This window comes from Parambassis ranga, chromosome 4, assembly GCF_900634625.1.
Source record: "Parambassis ranga chromosome 4, fParRan2.1, whole genome shotgun sequence".
Classification (NCBI taxonomy): Eukaryota; Metazoa; Chordata; class Actinopteri; family Ambassidae; genus Parambassis; species Parambassis ranga.
Window position 1 is genome coordinate 3,038,090 of NC_041025.1, and position 20,071 is coordinate 3,058,160.

The following is a 20,071-nucleotide window of genomic DNA, read 5'->3' on the forward strand; positions in this document are numbered from 1 at the left end:
GAAACCAAACTTACCCTTCCTCCTCCAATTTTTATCTTCTTTGATTTTCTTACATTTCTTGTCCTTTTTTTGAAAAGTGATGGACATTTTCTTTTTGCTCTTTACTCGTAAAACTCTCTTTTTGGGCTGGATGTGTTTTGTCCTTTTCAGCTTGATGTCTAAAGTTTACATGTCTTCCACCATTCTTTGATATTAATACTTGTAAACATAGATTCTCTGCTTGGATTTGCTCTTTCCTTTAACTTTTCTTTACTTTTCTATGTTGCATCCCACCAACAGATAATGTAAACTTATTAACCCCTCAGCCAGCTCTTAACACATTTTTGCATGTTTTTTTTTTCTTTTAATTCGCCTCCTTTATGAGATCTGATCATGTTCAAAAGATTAACCCCTGGCTACCTGGCTTTTTAATAAATAGATCCCTTCACATTTTTGGGCATCAAACCATGACCTTATTAAAAGTGATGAGTCTAAAAAAAAACAAATAAATGAATGAAAATACATGTGGGTCATTACCTCTCTTGGCATGATTTTCTTCTTCAAGGTTGATTCCAACACTTTTTGGACTTTCTGGAGTTTAACACAATTAAATGGTACACAAATACTTCCACTTGGTAATTGAAGTGGCCCTCTCATGTTGCTTCTATCAATACCATAGAAGCCTCTCTGAGAGACAAAGCTGCACACTCATTGGTGGCATTAAATCTTCTGGGAAACAGTACTGCAAAAGGTAAGAGAGCATAAATATTAATCATGTTAGCAAGACGTTGGCACATACAAAAGTTCCTCTGTAGGTGATCTGTTTTTCTTCATCCAACCAACTAAAAGAATGGTGCATTTACTTATTTCCATTGCATATAAATGATATAGGTAACAAATAAAAACAAAGTTATCCTCTTAAAAGTAGACTTTTACACTATTGGACCTCATTTATAATATTTACCATATCCTACAAGACAAAACTGACCAACATATAAACAGATTCTCTGCCATTTTTATGACTACAATGAATCATAAATAACATATTCTCCATGCGCTATACCACATTTTCCTGGTGATGTTCAACAAATTGCATTACATAAGCTGATAACATATGTACATTGTATATAAATCTTTTTGTAAAATTTCATATTCTTACACCTGCTATTTAAAAAAAATAAAAACTAAAAACTTCTGTGTAATTAAGGTCATCACAGATGCTAACACTGCTGCAATGTACTGGTACTTTGCAGAACACTATATAACCACATATAGCATTCAAGACAGCCATGGCCTGATTCAGTCAGTCTCATTAATGTCTGGAAGTAAATCACAGCAGCACTGAGATAGCTCTTCTGCACACAAATGCTAGAAACTTAGATAAAATGTAATGGAACTAAATTAACATTCCCTACTTACTACTACAGCTGCATCCTATATGATCCCTGACAGAGAAGAATACTAAAGGGATCCAGGGGATGTGTAACATGGACCGTAGGAAGGAAATCTTGCAATTGATATTTAAATGAAATGCTGTTTAAAAGCTCTGACAGCATGCTTGAAACCCATTAATCTCAACAATACAACAAAAAAAGAGGAACCCACTCTTTAATTGCCATAAAAAGAAGCCCTTTGAAAAGTCATATAAGGAATAAAATGTCCTTGATAAAACCCAGAGATAGTCATATCCCCCTTAAGACTGCTCGAGTGCAATTTTAATGACAGGCAGAAAGTCTTAATAAGGCACCTCTACTGTATAATGTGACGAAGTAAACAGCAATTACATCCAAATAAGACTCACAACCGTCCGGATCCCTTTGATCTGTGCCATCACGCTGTTTTTCTGGAGCTCACATGCATATACAGATACACACACACACACACCAATAAGATTAGAGAGAGTCGCACAGCTCACACAGATCTATTCAATAAAATCCCAGCAAGCCTCAAGTATTATCTCGATAAAGGATGCAGGGCAGACAACTAATCCAGTTTAATATAGAGGAAAATATGCTGGGGAACTCACACATGTACCACACACACACACACACACACACTGTAAGTCACTCTGATCTGCCAGGACCCCAGCCCACCATTCCCACATGGTTTTTGTGGCTCTTAACCTTTTGACTTCTCGTTGACTTGTAGATGCAGACTCATTGAGGACCCTCCCAAACCCCTCCCTCAAGGCAAATCTTGCATTTTACAATCTCTTTATACTCTGTAAAGCTGGTGTTTGTAATCCTTTTTGTGCTGGGAATAGAGATGTAAACAGGAAAAGTACCCAGAGCTGAGGATTTGTAAGAAGCGCCCGTTTTTATTTTTTTTACAGCAAATTTTGCCGCAGTGGTTAAGGGCAGAAAGTAATATCTTACGGGACCCCCTATATAAAGTATTTTATTACAGTACCTAAGAAATATGAATTCCCATTTACTATGAAAATAGATAGAAAGCGTAAGGGGGTGTCCTCATAAACACGCCAATACTTGGCTGTGCCAGTATGCATTTCTCTCACTCTACCATATCCTCTGACCCATCAGAGATGATCCCCCACACCTGTCAGATAGTGTGCATGTGCTGACAGTCTTTGCGTAGTTACTCTCTTTGCTAAAACAGGGAGACCATAGTTTAACCCTTTCACTACTATAATCATAACAGTCTGCCTTCTTTTTTTGATGATTCTGTCAGAAAATGTTCTTTGTATTAATTTACCTGTTTTTCTTGACAGATGAAATATATCTTTCAAAAGCTGGCACATATTTGCTATTATGTTATAAATGCTCAGAACAGTGTGTAATAACAAGAAAAGTAAAAAACGGATTTGGATTTTCATCAATTTTCTCTATAAACAACTATAAATGGACAGCAACAAGACTTTGAGATTACAAAAATTAAAATGAAACTATTTTACATCAACTCTCCGCTCCACAAAACTTCCACCCCGGCACACACGCAATGACAGAGCTACGGTAGTTTGAACAGCGCATGTCAATTTCTGTCGCTGTAGCTTAAAAGCCCCTAAATATTAAAGTCACAGCAAAAACTGCCTATCAAAAATATTAATAATCTTATTATTATCTGTTCCATTTGATTAGGTGCATATGTTATTACAGTGCAAATTGCAATTCATTAAAAATCTATATGTAACATGCATGTCACCGTCATCATGCTGGTGGATAATACACTTAATGAGTGACATCAGCAGACTTGCACTGATCCCACAGTTGGATTTCATCTGGATGCGTTTGAATCAGTGTTCACCACTGGGCCTCATTTTGTTTCCTGTTGCTTTTGCTTAGAATCCCCACGGCGTCATTCCCTGCAGCAAAACGCTGAAAAAACACAAAAAAACCCTGCTCCTTGTGTCTGTGTTGCTGGTTTGATAAGTTCTCTACACAGGCGCAGGTAGAGGATACTGAAGTTGTTGCTACAGCCCGGGGGCATCTCTCGGGGTTTGCTCTGAGAAATCTAAAGCACCTGACTCTCTTTGATCATAATCTCATCCACGAGGAAGCAATGATAAACTTCCATGCTGGCATGGCACCTATCCTCTCAAAACAAACTCACTCTCTTCCGTCCTCACCCGACGGACGATTGAACGGTCCGATTGCTACCAGATTGCATCTCATTTTCAGTCATCTTCAAGCAAGCTTTCATCTGGCTGCTTACTGTGAAAACACTCCAAGGACGGTCCTGCCTGTTTCCACACACATTCCACAAAAAAAACATTTACTTAAAACAGAGGATCAATAATATTACAATAATCATGAGAAACCTTGGCTCTTCCAGTAATAACCTCCAATACATTAACCCACTTCATTGAAGATGCTGATGGGAAGTGATGAAATTTCCAATCAGCTGAATGAGGATTAATTGATAGGTTGGGGGAATGAAGGGAGAGAGAGAGAGTGGGGTTCAGAGGATTTTTCTTTGGCTCGGATTCATGCATTTGCAGCCAACGGAGGATGCCAGGAATCCATGCTTAGAACGAGCATAGACTTAAAAACCTCAAGGTACAGCGTGTTCGGTATACACTGGGACTTGTTTTAGTCTGTAAATCCAGGTAAACTTCAGGTAAATCCATCAAATGTTCAAACATTGCCAAGGCAATTTTATCCTAACCTCACCTCATTACCGCTGACCTTCAGCCCAGAACAAAAAGAGGCAGCTATAACAAACCGTGCCATATCTCACTGCAGCAGAAATTAATTCATATTTCCACTGAATACTTGAGAGCACATATACACATGCTATAAAGGAAAGAGAGTACCATATCACAGCCTTTTTCAAGAATACAAGGTTGACTTTAAGAAGTAAAAAGGCAATACTTCAGTAATGTAAATGAATATTATTCTCAACCATCTCATCTTTTTGTTAGTATCGCCAACATATTGCCTTGAAAACTATTCTATGTAATTAGCTTATTGGATGTCATGATAACTGGTTCTTCACAAACTCGTTAGATTCATCTACATCATCTCCACTTCTACGGATTCCTGGACAACACTTGCCTTAAGCATCATCACAAAGTAATGTATCACTACCACATCCACCATGCTAACCATGGTCATGGCCGTTGTCATAATTAATCATCCCAACATGAGCATTGTTTTTGCTGCCACCACTTACATAATACATGCCCCTGCTGGCCTCTCGAGGTCATGTGAGTATGATAACACATTAGGCATTTCAGTTGGGGTGGGACTTGTTACCAGAGTAGTCAAGAAACTAGTGGAGAGGCTAATGCATATGATGATATATAAGCGCACAGCAGCCCTTTCCCTGAATGGGACACAATGTTATGGGACCCTTTCACATTTAATGTTGATACATCATTAACACCCTGCGCTGCAACACAATATTTATCTCTCGCAGCATATGTTCGAACACAACATCATGAGACCCTTCAATAACATGTGTTAAGACACAGCATCAGCAGAATATTTGAAAACAAAAATAACTTTTATTTTAAAAGCTAAATGCCTACACTGAGAAACTTCATGTGTCAGGAGTCTGACTAATACAGACCTGGCTGCTTTGTCCACATTGCTAAACAGAATATACACACACAGTTTAGTGTTGACCCAATAATAGCTCTGTTTGCTCCCTCCAACTGCTACAAACCTGCTGTTAACACCCCCAGCTGGCCCCAGCTCACTGAAAACAGAGAGCACCGCAGTGTAAGAGTAACAATAAACTACTTTTTTTTTTAAATCAGAATATGAAAAACAAACATTCGATCTCTCTCTTTTAATTGCTTGGGTGCCCAGCAACACACATGGCAAGTGTGAAGTAGATCAGATGGTTGAGAAGAATCACCCACACACATCTCCACACACCCACACATAGATTTATACATAAAGATTCCTGGATTTATATGTATCAGTGCATCAATATCAGATTTTTTTGCTCCATAAATTTGGTGGTAAATTTAGTAGCATAGGTACCAAAAAGTCAAATAACAGTTGAGCTCTAAATATCATTACTTCCATATTTCAGTCATGAATATAGCAGCCCGCCATCATCATTATTGTTCCATGTTGCCATTCTTTTCACTAAAATCACCTATTCCACTTCACACCACCATTACCCATGACCACCATTATCAACACCATTACCATTATCGTGACTATCATGGCTGACATTGTCATCAACATCATTATCCAAATTACTATGGTTGATTTCATTATTATAATCACTGTCATGGATATTATCATTACCGTCATTTACATCATCCTCACTACTGTCACTCATCAGCGCTGTCAGTTATCATCACTGCTGTCATTTCAACATCATTATTCTTAACGTTATAAATAGCGTGTAACAGTCACCATTCCTTGTTAATATTTGTCTCCTTGCCTTTTGTTAGGCTACGCACATACCTGCACCACGGGCTACAGACACACTAGTTATAATCCTCTGACCTTTTTTGTCAGGAGTTTCTGGAAGCATTCCAGAAGAGAGTTATGATCTGCCGCTACATCACGGCCAGAGCCTGCTGCGACACGGCAAGCAGAACAACTATGAAGGAAAAAACACACTGCAAAGGACAGAGAATGAGAGAAGTGATGTAATGGGCTCTGTGCAGAAAGGACAAACATAGTGCTCACACACACACACACACACACACACACACACACACACACACAAGGAGACAGCAATTGACCAAAATGTGGCTCATTTTAATTTCCTGCTTGATGTTTGTTTTCTTTTACCCCATTTCCTCTTGTCATTTGAGTTTATAAGGTTCATTCTCTGTGAGGAACGAAACAATTTCAGCAGCTGTCCAAAATACATACGTTAAATTGAAAATAAAAGGAGAGGCTGTCTGACACATCAGTCTGAATCAGAATCAGAAGAGGTCATTTTTTTCCACATACAAGGAATTATGCTGAATAATTCATATGTTATAATGCTATATGCTATAATGCTGAAAAAAAGTGATTATAGGTGTGCATCATCATTAGTTACTATACAGTTTATCAGTGTGCTGTAAAGAGATTTTACTGCTATCAGTCCCTGAAATGGTTCAAAAAATCTGTAAAAAAAAAAAAACAAAACAAAGTGTCATTACGATGACAGGTACACCTTCACCGCAGCAGCAATTTATTCAAGTTTTCCTTGAGCTCTTTACACAATTGAATTTTCTCCCCCTTTGATTTGGAGCTCTTTAAACACGGCGTAGGAAAAACTTCCACACACAAAATCACGTTCCTGCCTCCCATGCGCCCTTCCCCAGTAGAAGCTCTTTCTACTCTCTTGTCTCAGAGGTAACTTTTTTTTTGTCCTATTTCCTTGCTTGGTTAATGTTTTAATTCCCCATAGACTTTAAGAGTCTCTCCCTGGACCCTTGTGTCCCTCACTGGTTTAAAAAAAACAAAAAAAAAAAAACACATCAGTGGGATAAACGACGTGTGCTGCTCCATGTTCTGATGGAGATAGTTAGGAAGCCAGATGAAAAGCTTCATCTCTGGGAAACAGAAGATGAAAGTGAAACTTTGTTTTGAACGTGGGTTGCAGCATGTTGTTAGATCTCTCCAACTCATCCTGTTTTTTCTTTTTTTTATGTTTTGTTTATGAACAGCGTTGAGGGCTCGAGCTTTGCAATGCACCCCCCACCCCAACCCCCCATTTTTCTCTCATCAAGCAGATGTAACACATTTGCATGCAGCTAATCGCGCTGCTAACAGCAGGCCCCGTTCTTTTGACCTTGGCCTCATATATGACATCTGCAACAAAACATGAAGGAGCACCTCCTTCTTTGTTATAACACCTTTTAGTGGCAGCTCATTTCTCATTAAAATAAGCCAAAACTTCATAATAACATAATTAAATTATTAAAAAAGGAATCTTTTGTTCATAATACACTTATATTATATTATACTAAGTCAATACAAACAGCTCTCCTAGTCCTTACCTGAATCCAAATGTGTTTCAATAAAGCAATGCCTTCATAAAATTGTCAAACCCTACATGCAGTTTTATTAGATTTTTCTCCCAGATTAATTGCTTCAAGTTTCAGCTGAAGATGGTGTGACAGTTCAGATTGCCACTCTTGTATGTTGACAGTCCATTACCTGGAGGAAAATTAAAACTCATCACTTTAAATATCCTGTTTCATTAACAGCTATATGAAATTTAAAATAGGTTTATAAATAAATAAACCAGCATTTTCCAATCACTACAGATATGTCATTGCCTTCATGTTTGGGGAAAAAACATGGTTTGATGCCGAAAAACTGCCCAAAGGTCTACTATGTTAAAGAGCCAGTTTGCCAAGATTACTCAGGAAAAAATAAATAAATAAATTAAAAAGGTGGCTAAAGCCCCTAAAAGTATTGAAATTGCATCTCCGACTGTCACCTTCAATCTGTCATCTAATCAGTCCTTCTGCCTGTTCCACCTCCTCTCTTCTTCCTCCCCCCCTCCTCTCCTCCAGACATTAGGGAGAGTGGAAGCCCCAAGCCAGTGATGGTTTTCATCCACGGGGGCTCCTACATGGAAGGAACTGGGAATATGTTTGACGGCAGCATCCTGGCCAGCTATGGGAATGTGATTGTCATGACTGTCAACTACCGGCTGGGTGTCCTAGGTAAGGATTCTGCTTTATAGTATGATAAACAGCTGTTGATGCTTTGTTCTTTCTTCCTGGTCTTCTCTGTTGAATCAGCTTCTTTCCTTTATTCTTGGAGGTGTACTGATTGAGCGGTCAGGGACCAGAATCAGATGATTTTTTTTCAGCATGCTCAGCCCAGAGCAGAGGCCAGCCAGTCAGTCTCACATATTTTTGGTTCCCCACAGTTCTGCTAAGCCCAACCCCTGCTGAACTAGTGCATTAACTGAAGAGATTTACTACCATCATAAGACAAAGGTTTTATCACAGCTCTTTACACTCATGAATGGAAAGAAAATGATGCTCATGTTCTGTGTGGGGTTATGGTGTCATGTGGAGCTGCAGCCTCTCTGACACATACGGTGAACAGCAGTGAGGCCAGGAGGAAGTGGCAGAACACTTTTTACTGCTTGCTTCCTGCTAATAAGAAAACACATGTTTAACAACTATTTTAGAAAAGCAGAATATTCCACTGCTACCATCCACTACCACTAATTTTAGACAAAGAAAATGAGCAAAGATTGATATCAGCAGGTCACATTAAGGAAAGAAAAAATCAGAATAAGACAAAAAAATTGCAGTGGATGCATCGCTACCCTTTGACCCATGTTGGTTCAATGTTTGAACTCTCAGCTCAGTTTTAGGCTCATTTACTTTTCATTGTCGCCTCCTTTCTTGGTGATGAGCTTATGTCTTGTTATTTTTGTATTGTTACTCTGCAGTTGTGTGAGTTAAAACAGTTTTAAACTAGTACCTGTGCCAGTGTTCATACCATCTGCTCTCATGGCTTTCTTGATTATGACATTTCCAAACCCTGGATTTTGAGGTCTGACACTGGCGTTGGTACACATTGTCCTGTTTGTTTGAGGCCTTGCATGTTGTGCAGACCTGGCTAGCCTGGGATGTGTTACCATCCTCCTTTAGTTGCCTTTAATCTGTGGCGGCAGCACCTTCTCTGATTTTCCATCCCTTCTGTTTTCATCCTTATCTCAGTTTTCTGCCTCCTCTATCTTATCTCTTCTCATCAGCCTAATTCCTAAATCCTTTTTTTCCCTCCTGTATGGATGTCACTGCCATACCTAGAGGGCATGTATATATTGCAACACATGATGGAAACAAAGGTGCACTGCCTCTATTCCTGTTCATGTGCTAAATGAGATTTTTTTGATACTGAGGTTTTCACCTTTTCTGTTTAAGCTACAGCAGAATACAGGTACAAGCCAATATCCACTTTTCACTCAACTAAAATACAGTTAGTTTTAGATACATGTGTGATTCAGAACATTGATGTTGTCTGCAGGTGGTCTACGTCATGTCTGTGTTCTCCCTGATCGTTCACACAACTTATATTTATCTGTTGCCTGTCTTAGATTCTATTTCAACAAAAATTATCTGCAACCTTCAAGCTGTGATAAAGCCACAAAAGTAGATTTTAAATGGAGTGCTTATAAAGGGGCTGGGGGCTGTTCCACTCATCTGGACAAACATGTGCACACACGGCATACCTCTGCAACCACAGTCCAACACTGCCAACCTTCCAGCCACTAACCTCTTTTGTAGTACTATTACTAGGTGAGGTGTGAATCCAGTGCCCAGTTTTGACACTTTTATTAGACCATGCAAAAAGAGAAAATAAAGAGGTTTAAGTTTGTAATCAAACAAATTGAAAGCAGGATGATTAAAAATCCAGTTGTAAGTCAATCTTTTCATTATGCTGTATGTTTGAGATGCATAGTTGACGAACATAACAGAAAGACAAAGAGCAGATCAGTCGCCTTTCCAACTTTAAATTACTGTGGACATTGCAACACCCCCCCCTCCTCCTGTGTTTCTCTCTGCTCTTTCTGATGTGCAAGCTCTTAACTGCTGCAGGCCACTTGTGTTAAAGAAAACCGTGTCCCTGCTGGTTAACATGAGACACTGCTGTTTGCTCTCAGATTAGACGCTGTGTGTTTACCCTCTCGGCCATGGACAGCAGCGTGCGGCATTACCTTTCGCATGAGGTGTTGTGTATATGTATTTGTGATGGAGTGTAGGGCTCATAACATCCAGGCATTTTGTGGACATAGGTGAGGTGTGGATTTTGTAGGGCCTCCCCCATGTTATACAAGATTTTGCACAACTCAATTGGAACTTTAGTTTGATTAGCTATTGTTAGGGGAAAAATTGTCCAAAAAAAAAACACCTTTCATCATAATTAACTTTAAACTGTCTCTCATACTTATAATTATTTTTTCTGTACCCAGCCAGTTGGCCTAAAGTATGTGGTTGACCTTACCCAGCCAGCAGCACCTGTTCACATATAGATGCTGCTCTGCTGACAGAACTCCCTGCTCTCGCACCAGCGATTTTTCTCCTCGGCTTAGTGTGTTTGTGTGCAGGAGTGAGCACTTTGCAGGAAGCCATTAGTGGCTTTAAATATGTAGAGCTGCTGACTCAAAGCTGTATTTATTGTTAAAGGCCTTGGCTACAATGGATTTGGCCATGGGGCACGTATATAGTATGCCTCTGTCAGTGTGTGTGTGTTTAATGAATAAGAAGTTTCCACTGTGTTAGATTGGGTGTTAATGAAACACATGGTATAGTGCTGTCAGAGTGTCAGTATATAAAGCGGCAAGTATTTATTGTTCATGTCAACACTGTCCTCTGTGGTTTATGATAACAGCTAGGTTTTGTTTTAGCTAAGAATCTACAGTAAGTACTCCATAAGTAACATTCAAGGAGGAAACGTTACTATCCTGAAGGTTAGGAAAATGTATTAAATAATAATCCCTATCCAGGAAATACAGAGACCCTAAAAATCACAAAAAATTATCAAATTAAATAAAACAATTGACTAGAAAACAAATAATAATTTGATACAAGTTTAACTTATACATCACAGATAGCGGTACAGAATCCGACGTCCACATTACTAGCGTCCTTGCAGACAGTGTTCACCGCAAGCCCCAGTACGTGGTATCAACATCACCACAGGGCCTGGTTTGTTGCAGGCTGTGCCTTTAAGGCCAGGCCCTCACAGTGTTGAGTTTGTTTCAGCCCAGCCAAAACCTTTAATCATGCTGATTGATGAGGTGCATTTCCCTGACTCAAACCTTCTCCAAATACCCCTTCCATTCAAGCCATACATCAGCCATTCAGCCAATTCATCAAGCCTCTGATTGTTTTAAGATATACCTGGCCAGTAAAATATCCATTTCTCTGCACGGCACCGCTCCTCTATCGCTGTTTTGCTTTCATCGCTGGAATCACATTGGGGAAAAAGTCCTGACTTGAGAAAAGATGCTGCCGGGAATGCAAGCAGAGTGCAGGTGGTTTAGAAGCTGTTGATTTAACCGAATTGGATGACTAATAATTAATTTATACACTCTTTTATTGTCACTATGATTCTTAGGCAAGCAGAAAATAAAGATACAAAGACTTGTTACCACACACACTGAGAGCCCCACATACATCAGCTAGCATGGCTTTAACTGTATCTGAATTAGGCCTGCGTGTGTTTGTTTGAGGAGCATTTCCTCTCACACAGGAATTATCTCTAATGTTTACCCTTCCCAAATATTACTCCCCTTTTCCTCCCCTCCTCTCATATATCTTCTTTTTTTTCAGCCACCACAGTAATTGGCCTTTCTCTTTCTGTTAGTTTTTTTGTCCTGCTGGCTAAGTGTTGAGGACTATTATTTCTATGCTTATTAATTTCTTTCTCCCTGAAACAAATACCCCAATGATTTAGGTTCATTACTCTTTCTGTGCTGCTGTGCGATCTCTCCTTTTCCCTCTCCTCCTCCTCTTGTGTCCTTTCTTGCTAGTAGCCCTGACACAGCTTGTTCAGAATCTCATGGAACAGCATCTCACCCTTAAACAAAGTGCTTCACTGGAGTATTCATCAGCGTGCAATGATTACTCTCCATCCGACCATTGGAATTCCTATTAGTGCACTTTCCCCTTGTCCCACTTGTCCCAAGCTTTCTCTTAACCTGATGATACAGACACTAAAGACTGCAACTTCCATTTGTGGGCACACACAGAGTCTCATCTCACAAGCCACCATTTAAATTAGTAAAGGTACTAGATAATAATTATAATAATTCTATAATTAACTTACAAGAACTTATTTTCACCCAATTAGAAAAACTTAGACATTAAGAGAACTGCAGTTAGCATCCTGTTTCTTATTTGCACGGGTGATCTCAATCCATACGTAGGCATAAACAACTGACTTGCTGACTAACAAAGCAAAGAAACTATTGGGATTATGGATCCTTCATATCCCAGGATTCATTGCACACAGCTGGGACAGAGAGGACTGATGGCTTTCAGAGTCTGAGGATGAGGCTGAAGAGTGAAGGTGTTGCACTGCATGCTTATAATGCTCCTCAATCATGATGCCGGTATACTGTTAGCGTTACTTGAATGAGTGAACTTGCTAACCTCGCCTAGAACTGAGGCGGATTAACATTTGAGTAGGAACATGTGGCTGCAGTCATGTCGTTTTATACATGGTAAAATTACATATTCAAACATTGTTTAGTGTGTAAAATGACCCTTGGTTGTGTAATGAAGGGCCTCTTCAGTACTGCAAGCGGTGTCTGTAGCATAATTAGCTGGCTTTTTGTTCAGTGTAATCCATGTGGGGAGCATGATTTAATTGCATGATATTGATTGCATGAATTAGCAGGATATAATTGGTGGTGATAATAAAATACGAAAACACAAAGAAACAAGCAGCCTAATGTTATATTGATTTGATGGAACTTTTGCTAGGGGTTTGCTGTGCTGCCTGGGGAGCTCAGGATATAGGCCATGCCTGTATATATTAAAAAATGATTTTACTGTGTGTTGGTTTGATTTTAGAAATGTTAGAATAAATAGGTATGTGTTTGAGCACTCACCTTTTGGTCCAGGTGTAACGGGCAAAACCTCTAGAAGCGTGTTGGTTGTGTTGTTTTAGATAGAGGGAGAAGGAGATCACCCCTTTTTGGTGATCTGAGTGGACTCCAGGTGTGATGGCAGCTATGTAAGGCTGCCATTTTAGAACAACGGGGCTTGCTGTCAGGACCACATGCTGCCTGTGGTCCCCAGCTTGTGGGTGAAGCCACTGAGGTGTGATCTGTGCATGTTAAAATAAATGCTTTTTTTGGTCTGTACACCTACCGCTGTTTCATGTCTCCTCCTTTTGAAGCCTATCTGCTACATGGCCATCATAACAGGTTGCATTGTGTTCTGTTTCTCTGAATAGAATAACACGAATGTGAATCTCTACCAAGCTCTACCACTGGCTCTACAGTCTGTGTTTGTGTGTTCAAACGTAGGCTCATTAACAGACTAGTGCTAAGCTGCTTGGATGTTATTTCCTCTGCTATTGAAGGGTAGCAATAGCTTTGATCAGTGGATAAGCTGCACCAACTACCATCTACTATAATATTTCTCTCTTCCACTGTCCTATGACCTCTACTGAAATCCTATCACCGCTCAGAAGACAGAATTCAAGATTTGTGCAATTTATGTATTTATGTATTGCTTCCAAAATAGACAGTGTGACGATGTTTGGACATGTTGAATTGCCATAATGAAATTCACACGTGAGCTATTCATTGTAAGAGGTTGCAGTGCAATCAAATCCCGACCAAAAACAGTGATATGATAATCAAAAACCATAACTTTCCAATCATTCTGTGTGAAATCTAACCAGATATTGCCTTTGATTTGAATTCAGTCTGCTCCAGTCAATCTGTCCCTGTATTTGATATTATAATTTAATTACAGCTGTTTTTTTTTGTCATATGATTAGACGAGAGCTTATATTAAATTCCATTACATACTATAAGTTGTAATCAGCCAGTTTATCATGGTAATTTCTGTCTTTTAATGGTCTAATGCTGTTTCAATCTTGTGTTAATAGTCAGTCTGTGAGATAAGCTGCAGTGCTCTCTGTGTTTAATGGGAATTAAACATGGCTAAAGACAGCAGGGATGTGGCAAATAGCAGCGGAGATACACATCTATTGTGTGTGCTTACAATAGCATGTTTCAATTGGATCAAGTGAGCAACAAGTCAAACCACAAGGACCTGGAAATGTGCCGCAGTATAGTCTCCTTGTTGTGGGGTTCTTTCTGTCTGCCATTGCTTCATTTGTTTTTTTGTGCTGCTCATTTGGCTCAATAATGTTGGCATAATGATACATTCAGAGAGTGGGCAGCAATGCTAATGGAAGCTATGCTATGCTAATGGTGATCTGGCAACAGAGAGTTTGGCTACGCAGGGTTTACAGCAGCTCTGCCGATGCGTCGGGGATTGGATTAATCTGGCCGGAGCTGGGACAACAGACGGCCATCTGGGCATGCTTCACCTCGCCAGCCGTCTGTAGCCACAACTCTTGCACCTTGCCACAAACCCACCGTCATGCACACAATAGTACGCATGTCTCTGATTCAAGAATGACCATTGTGTGCAGACACAAGGAGGAAAATTGGTCAATCAGTTGTTGCTGGTTTCATTCAGTCATTTGAAGACGCAGTGTTGATCAGCTTGCATATCATATATATGCAAGATTTGGGGACACATGTACAACATGATGTGCAGTTGTTGGAGTACACACTAGTAATCTGACACACTATTGTATCCAAATTCCAGTAACTAGAGGAACTATTTGAACTTGTTTGATGATGACAGTTAAAGTCAACATTGATACTTCCAAAAATAAAGAAGACTACGTCGGCCTTCTTCATTTATGCTATCCATGCGGCAGTGTTTTGATAGCTAGTACATGTATGTAGTTATTTATTGGACCATGCACATGTCTCAAAAACCTCTAGACACATGATTCCGAGTACATTTCCCTACAGTGCGTTAAGGACACAAAGGGAACACTCTACAATTCTATTTACAAAAAATATGTTGAAGTATAAACCCATCCTTTGTTCTTGATGAAACCAGTAGCCACACTGTATTCTTGCATGTGCATGCAATCCATCCAGAGCACAAATGACACCCTAACTAATTCCTCTGTTTTGTTCAATAAAGCTCTTCTTCATTGCCTGGCCTTTCAATCTTGATATTAACTATACTAAAAATACTAACACCGAATATACTAACACAGAATAGTTTCTACTAAAAAAAATAAAAAACTAATTCTACTAAACTATTACTAACTTTTACTAACTGAACTGCAGAATGTGCTTAAAACAATTGATAATTTTACTTCTGCTTATCTAATTGCTAGAATTGGTCTTGTAATGTCTGAAAACTCATACAGCTCTCAGCTTGCCACGTTTAATAATAATGAGACCTATATCTAAAACTGAATTGTATGTAATGTAATTGTTTGCCTTATTTTGAAGTAACCTGTATGAGTTTTCAGACTACACTAGACCTTGTGTCTTTCTCGTTGATTTTCTTTGCATTTGCATGCTTGCCTGCTTCCGTTTCCTCATCAGATAAATAATCAAAATAATGTGTCTTACAATGAAAATAATAATGTGAGCTGTTGATAATGTCTTATGGATATTACTTTTTCTGACATTCATAAAACAACCCACAAGTCCTTATATTAACCTGCATTTGAAATAACATGGGACAACAATCCATTCAAACCTATTTGAAAAGAGACTCTTCGTAAAAAGTGTTCTCTGCACCTTTGCAGCAGTAGGGGCCAACATGCATTGGGCAAGAGTGCAGTCAAGAGAGATTGCCAGTCTTATTGCTTGGTGATTACTTTTTTACTTTTTTTTATTTTTGGACATATAGGCACTGGCAGCTTTGTAAAGAGGTAAACCACAGAGGCATTTATTAAATTTATTTTATTTTAGGCTCACTGCCATACCAATACATTTGGATTTGATTAGATGATCAATATGAGTGGTTCACAAAGTTGGCTTCTTGTGGCAGATTGGGTTTGCATTTAGGTCAGTGATGTGGTTGTCTCAATTGCAGTCTTGTATTAATACTGCTGTTGGGCTGGCAGGGGTCACAGAGGCCAGCTGATTGCTGCAGAGGTTAGACTGCAGCTGATTAGCCGGAGATGGCTAGAAGCGGGGGGGCAGAGGAAAAGATGGGTTGGAAAACAAACAGAGATTACATCCCTCCTACACATTGAGCTATTACTAGACACCTCATTGCAGACGCAATGTGTAGATGCCTGTGTGTGTGTGTGTGCACAGAATCCCTTGTGACAGTGTTATTTATTGATCAAAGTGTTGGCTGTGGCTTCTGTGTGAATGCATGCTTGAGCTGAAGTGTGTGTGTGTGTAATGGGGCTAGTCCAGAAGATGGACACGTGCAGCAGCAGCAGCATCAAAGCGTGTGGTGTGTAACAGTTTTGATCCCTGCAAACTACACATGTAGAGGGGTGGACCAATCTCATCTCTGATCAGCTGTTTATCTGTCTGATGACCTTTTTTTTTTAAGTCCTAATTTTAGATAAGTGCCTCATTCTATCCCATTCTGTTCACTGATGTATGCCTGGTTTTTGATCAGTGGAGTTTCTCAGCCTCTGTACAGCCCACTGGGAAACTCACCATATTATTTCCCGGCACCAAATAAAACCATCATCAACAAGCAATAAAGAAGACAGAGAGACCGAAAGGGGGGGAACGATGAAGAGAAAATATGATTTAGGGCTCAATGGGGGTTGTCCGCCCTGCACGACAAAAGCCATCTGATTGGTTATCAGCACGAGCCACAAATCTGCCGTGGCCATATTTTTAGAGGTCAGATAGGAGCATCTTGCTGAGACGCAAGGCAGCCAGGAAAGGGACAGAAAGGGGGGAGCAGCACAAGGGGGTGTTAGAGTGAAAAAGAGATAAGCTGTGTATGGCTTAGACTGATTGTTTGTTAAATATCGAGATACTGGCCAGTCATTTATGTGAATGTCACACATGTAATTATAATGTATTTAATTTATACTCTACAGGCTTTGTGTTTTTGGTTTGGTTGCTGTTGGTGGATAATGGACTCAGTGTGAGGTAATATCACAGGAACACAGTTTATGTTCTGCACCCTTGGGATTGATTTAGGACCTTTTTCAGTTTTCACTGAGCTGCAACAATTAGTTTACATTTCAAAATATCAAAATGATTATAGCTTTTAAAAATAAAGCTGCACTGCCAAAGTCAGTTACAGGTTCGGGTGCAACAGCATCAACCAGTGCCAAATCACTGGTTGATGCTGTTGCACCCGAGCTACTTCCATCCAGAATCCCATTTTAGTTGAACCATGGTGTATGTTTTTGTTGAGTGTAGAAGTGTGTTTTTGTGCCATTCAGGTTTTGGAAAAGAGTGAAAGAGTTTTTGGCTAGTAAGTGGCGGAGGAATATTGGCTATTTACTGTCATTTAGCATCTGAAAGCTTTTCTGCACTCTCACCTTGTATCCTCATTTTTTTCATGTTTACTTCGGTCTGAGAGAGTCTCTTCTGTGCTGACATGTGTGCAGCATTAATCTTATATGGGACCAAACTACTGATATGTAAATCAATGTAATAGCTGACGGCAAAAACACAGCAAATCCTTGCAAATAACAGTAAATTGTTGTGACTAAAACCTTTGAATAAAAGACCAAAGAGGCGAATCATATTAACATCTACCCATGAGTTTGATGTGGACTCCAGTGTGGACATTTTTATTTATTTGGAAACAAATAAAAAATAAGCTCCTTGAAAAACAGAAGATATTTACTTTATTTATTTACATTTGTTGACCAAAACTGTGAACCTTGCCAAGTTGTTTTATTGCCTATTTCTGCAGCACTTGGCAAAAACGAAGAAGAAGTTAAGAAGGAGAAGTTAGAAACAAATGGCGAGCATGAGAGAATAAGAATCAAACTCTCCTTTCCTGGGTGGAAGGTCTGATCGCTTTAGTTCATCGGTGGTGCTTCAATTAATGTGTGTGATCGCACCAGATGCGTCGAAGCCTGTTTTAGACACATCCCAGAAGCAACCCTCCACTCTGCCCTGTAAAAGATACGTGTCCAAGACACGTCAATCTGCACCAACCAGAACATGTAGGGTTGAAGTCATGCACGAGAACAATGAGGGAATCCAATTCATTTTTAAAATAAAACTGGACTGGACTCAAATTAATAAGAAAAAAAAATCCTTTAAGCTAAATTCACCATACAGTCAGTCATTAACTCATGAGTGTGATGTCAAAGTCTCAAGAAACTGCCGTAAGTCTATGGTCCGGACAGACAGAACTGCCTCAGCTCCTCCCAGTTGACCTGATGTTGTGTTGAGGACAAAACAAAAGACAGCAACACAACTGTGCCCAGTGGCATTCCAACCTCAAGCCAAAAAAAAACAGAAAGAGAATCGGCCCAAGTGTCCCTACACGATAAGATGGAATGTGATGGAAAATTTACTCTACAAAACTTAGTAGACTGAGGCCCCACACAGCCAGTCTATTGATAAGTTGAAGCAATAAATGTGCAGTCCATCAAATGGCACCTCTCAGCTCTCACCTCCCTTCAATGATTGCTCTGATGTTATGAGTGCATCACCCCCCGGGCTTCCATTCACAAACCTTTACATTAACACAGACATCCTCTCCTCTCTTTTTATGTTTTTTTTTTTTTGTCTGCCACTCTTGTTCTCTTTGCAATTTTGGCGTTTCACTGCTAAATAGTCTATTTTACAGAATCCATCTGCCATATTGCCTCCTCGCTTTGTTCTAAAACAAATCCCATAATCCTCTCAAAGGTCAACCTTCTCTTTTCTCCCTGCTGCCGCTCTCACCACTTGCCGTGTATTCATTTGTTTTTTCCCCGATGGAAGCAACAGAACAATATGGAAGATAAAAGAGAACGAGGAGGTGGAGGAGAGGAGGAAGATCCTGTTGTTCCTTTTCATCTCCCTCATGCACTGCTGTTCGGTTTCTTTTTTGTTTTAATTCATTTGAATTCCACTGAATTATTTATTGGCATAAGAAGTATTTTTTAAAAAGCTAACAGTCAGCGCTTTATACACTCACACAGTATTGACACGGTTCGATTCGAGTCGCCGCTCTGAACACGAGGTATCAATACCTGCAATAAAAGAAAACAGTGCGCTTTTCTTTTTTTTTGTGAATACTTGTAGTGGGAGAATATGTGCGTCTGGTTTGCTATGACTTTGTATTCAGTGCATCCTGTTTTTGCCATCTAACAGAATGAGGGTGGGGGTGGGGGGGGGGGGGGGGTGGGGGGGGGGGGGGGCCTAAAAGTTGTTGAGCAAACACTGCCTTGTGACTGTTGGTGCCAGTAAACACACTGGCTAAATTATAGAGTAAGGTGCAGTGTCATCACTGCAGACTCGCAGCTTGATTTGCATGTGTAAAATTAATCCACCGCATATTGCATCCTGCTGATGCTAATTAGAGAAGTAACCATTAATATCAACCACTTAATCATCAATATTAATATGCATAATTATTAATAATTCTATTTCCCTCTCCAACACGATGGCACTGCAGGGCCTCAGCTACTTGTGTTTACACCAACATCTATCTTCATTATACACTTTGTATTAATCAGCTCTTCTCTCTCTCACACACACACACACACACACACACACACACACACACACACCACTTTTTTCACACTATCTCTCTTTTTCTCTCTCTGCCTGTGTCTGCCGCTCACTGTGTGGCTGTCATTCCAATTTGAAGTGTCTCTCTTGATTAGTTTTTTAGAATGCAAATGATCCGTGAGTGTCTGTCTCCCATTTGGTACGGTTCAATTAGGGTGGTTTGGTTTTAAGTAATTTTCACCGCAATAACAACTGCAAAAACAAGGAGGGAGGTGGGGGAAGCTGAGGGTTAAATTTAACATTTTTCATAATCAAGGTCGCTTTTCTAGTGTGTATTTTTATATATTTTAAGTGTGACAGATGACAAAGTGAACAATTTTCCCTTTGATGATGCCACATGTGTAGTTTTATATTTTACAGTGAATGTTATTAATAAAATTATGTTATTTTACATTTATGTGAATTAAAGTGCATTTAAAAA

At 39.6% G+C, this 20,071-nt stretch overlaps 1 protein-coding gene across 7 annotated transcripts in view; it reads left to right on the plus strand.

The window, feature by feature from the left end:
* Positions 1-20,071, plus strand: part of nlgn1 (neuroligin 1) — a 212,082-nt gene that overhangs the window by 64,182 nt on the left and 127,829 nt on the right. For all 7 annotated transcript variants that reach the window (XM_028403395.1, XM_028403401.1, XM_028403400.1 and 4 more), the window contains one exon: positions 7,919-8,071. In XM_028403395.1, coding sequence (XP_028259196.1) covers positions 7,919-8,071 — 153 coding nt within the window. The remainder of the gene's footprint in view (positions 1-7,918; positions 8,072-20,071) is intronic.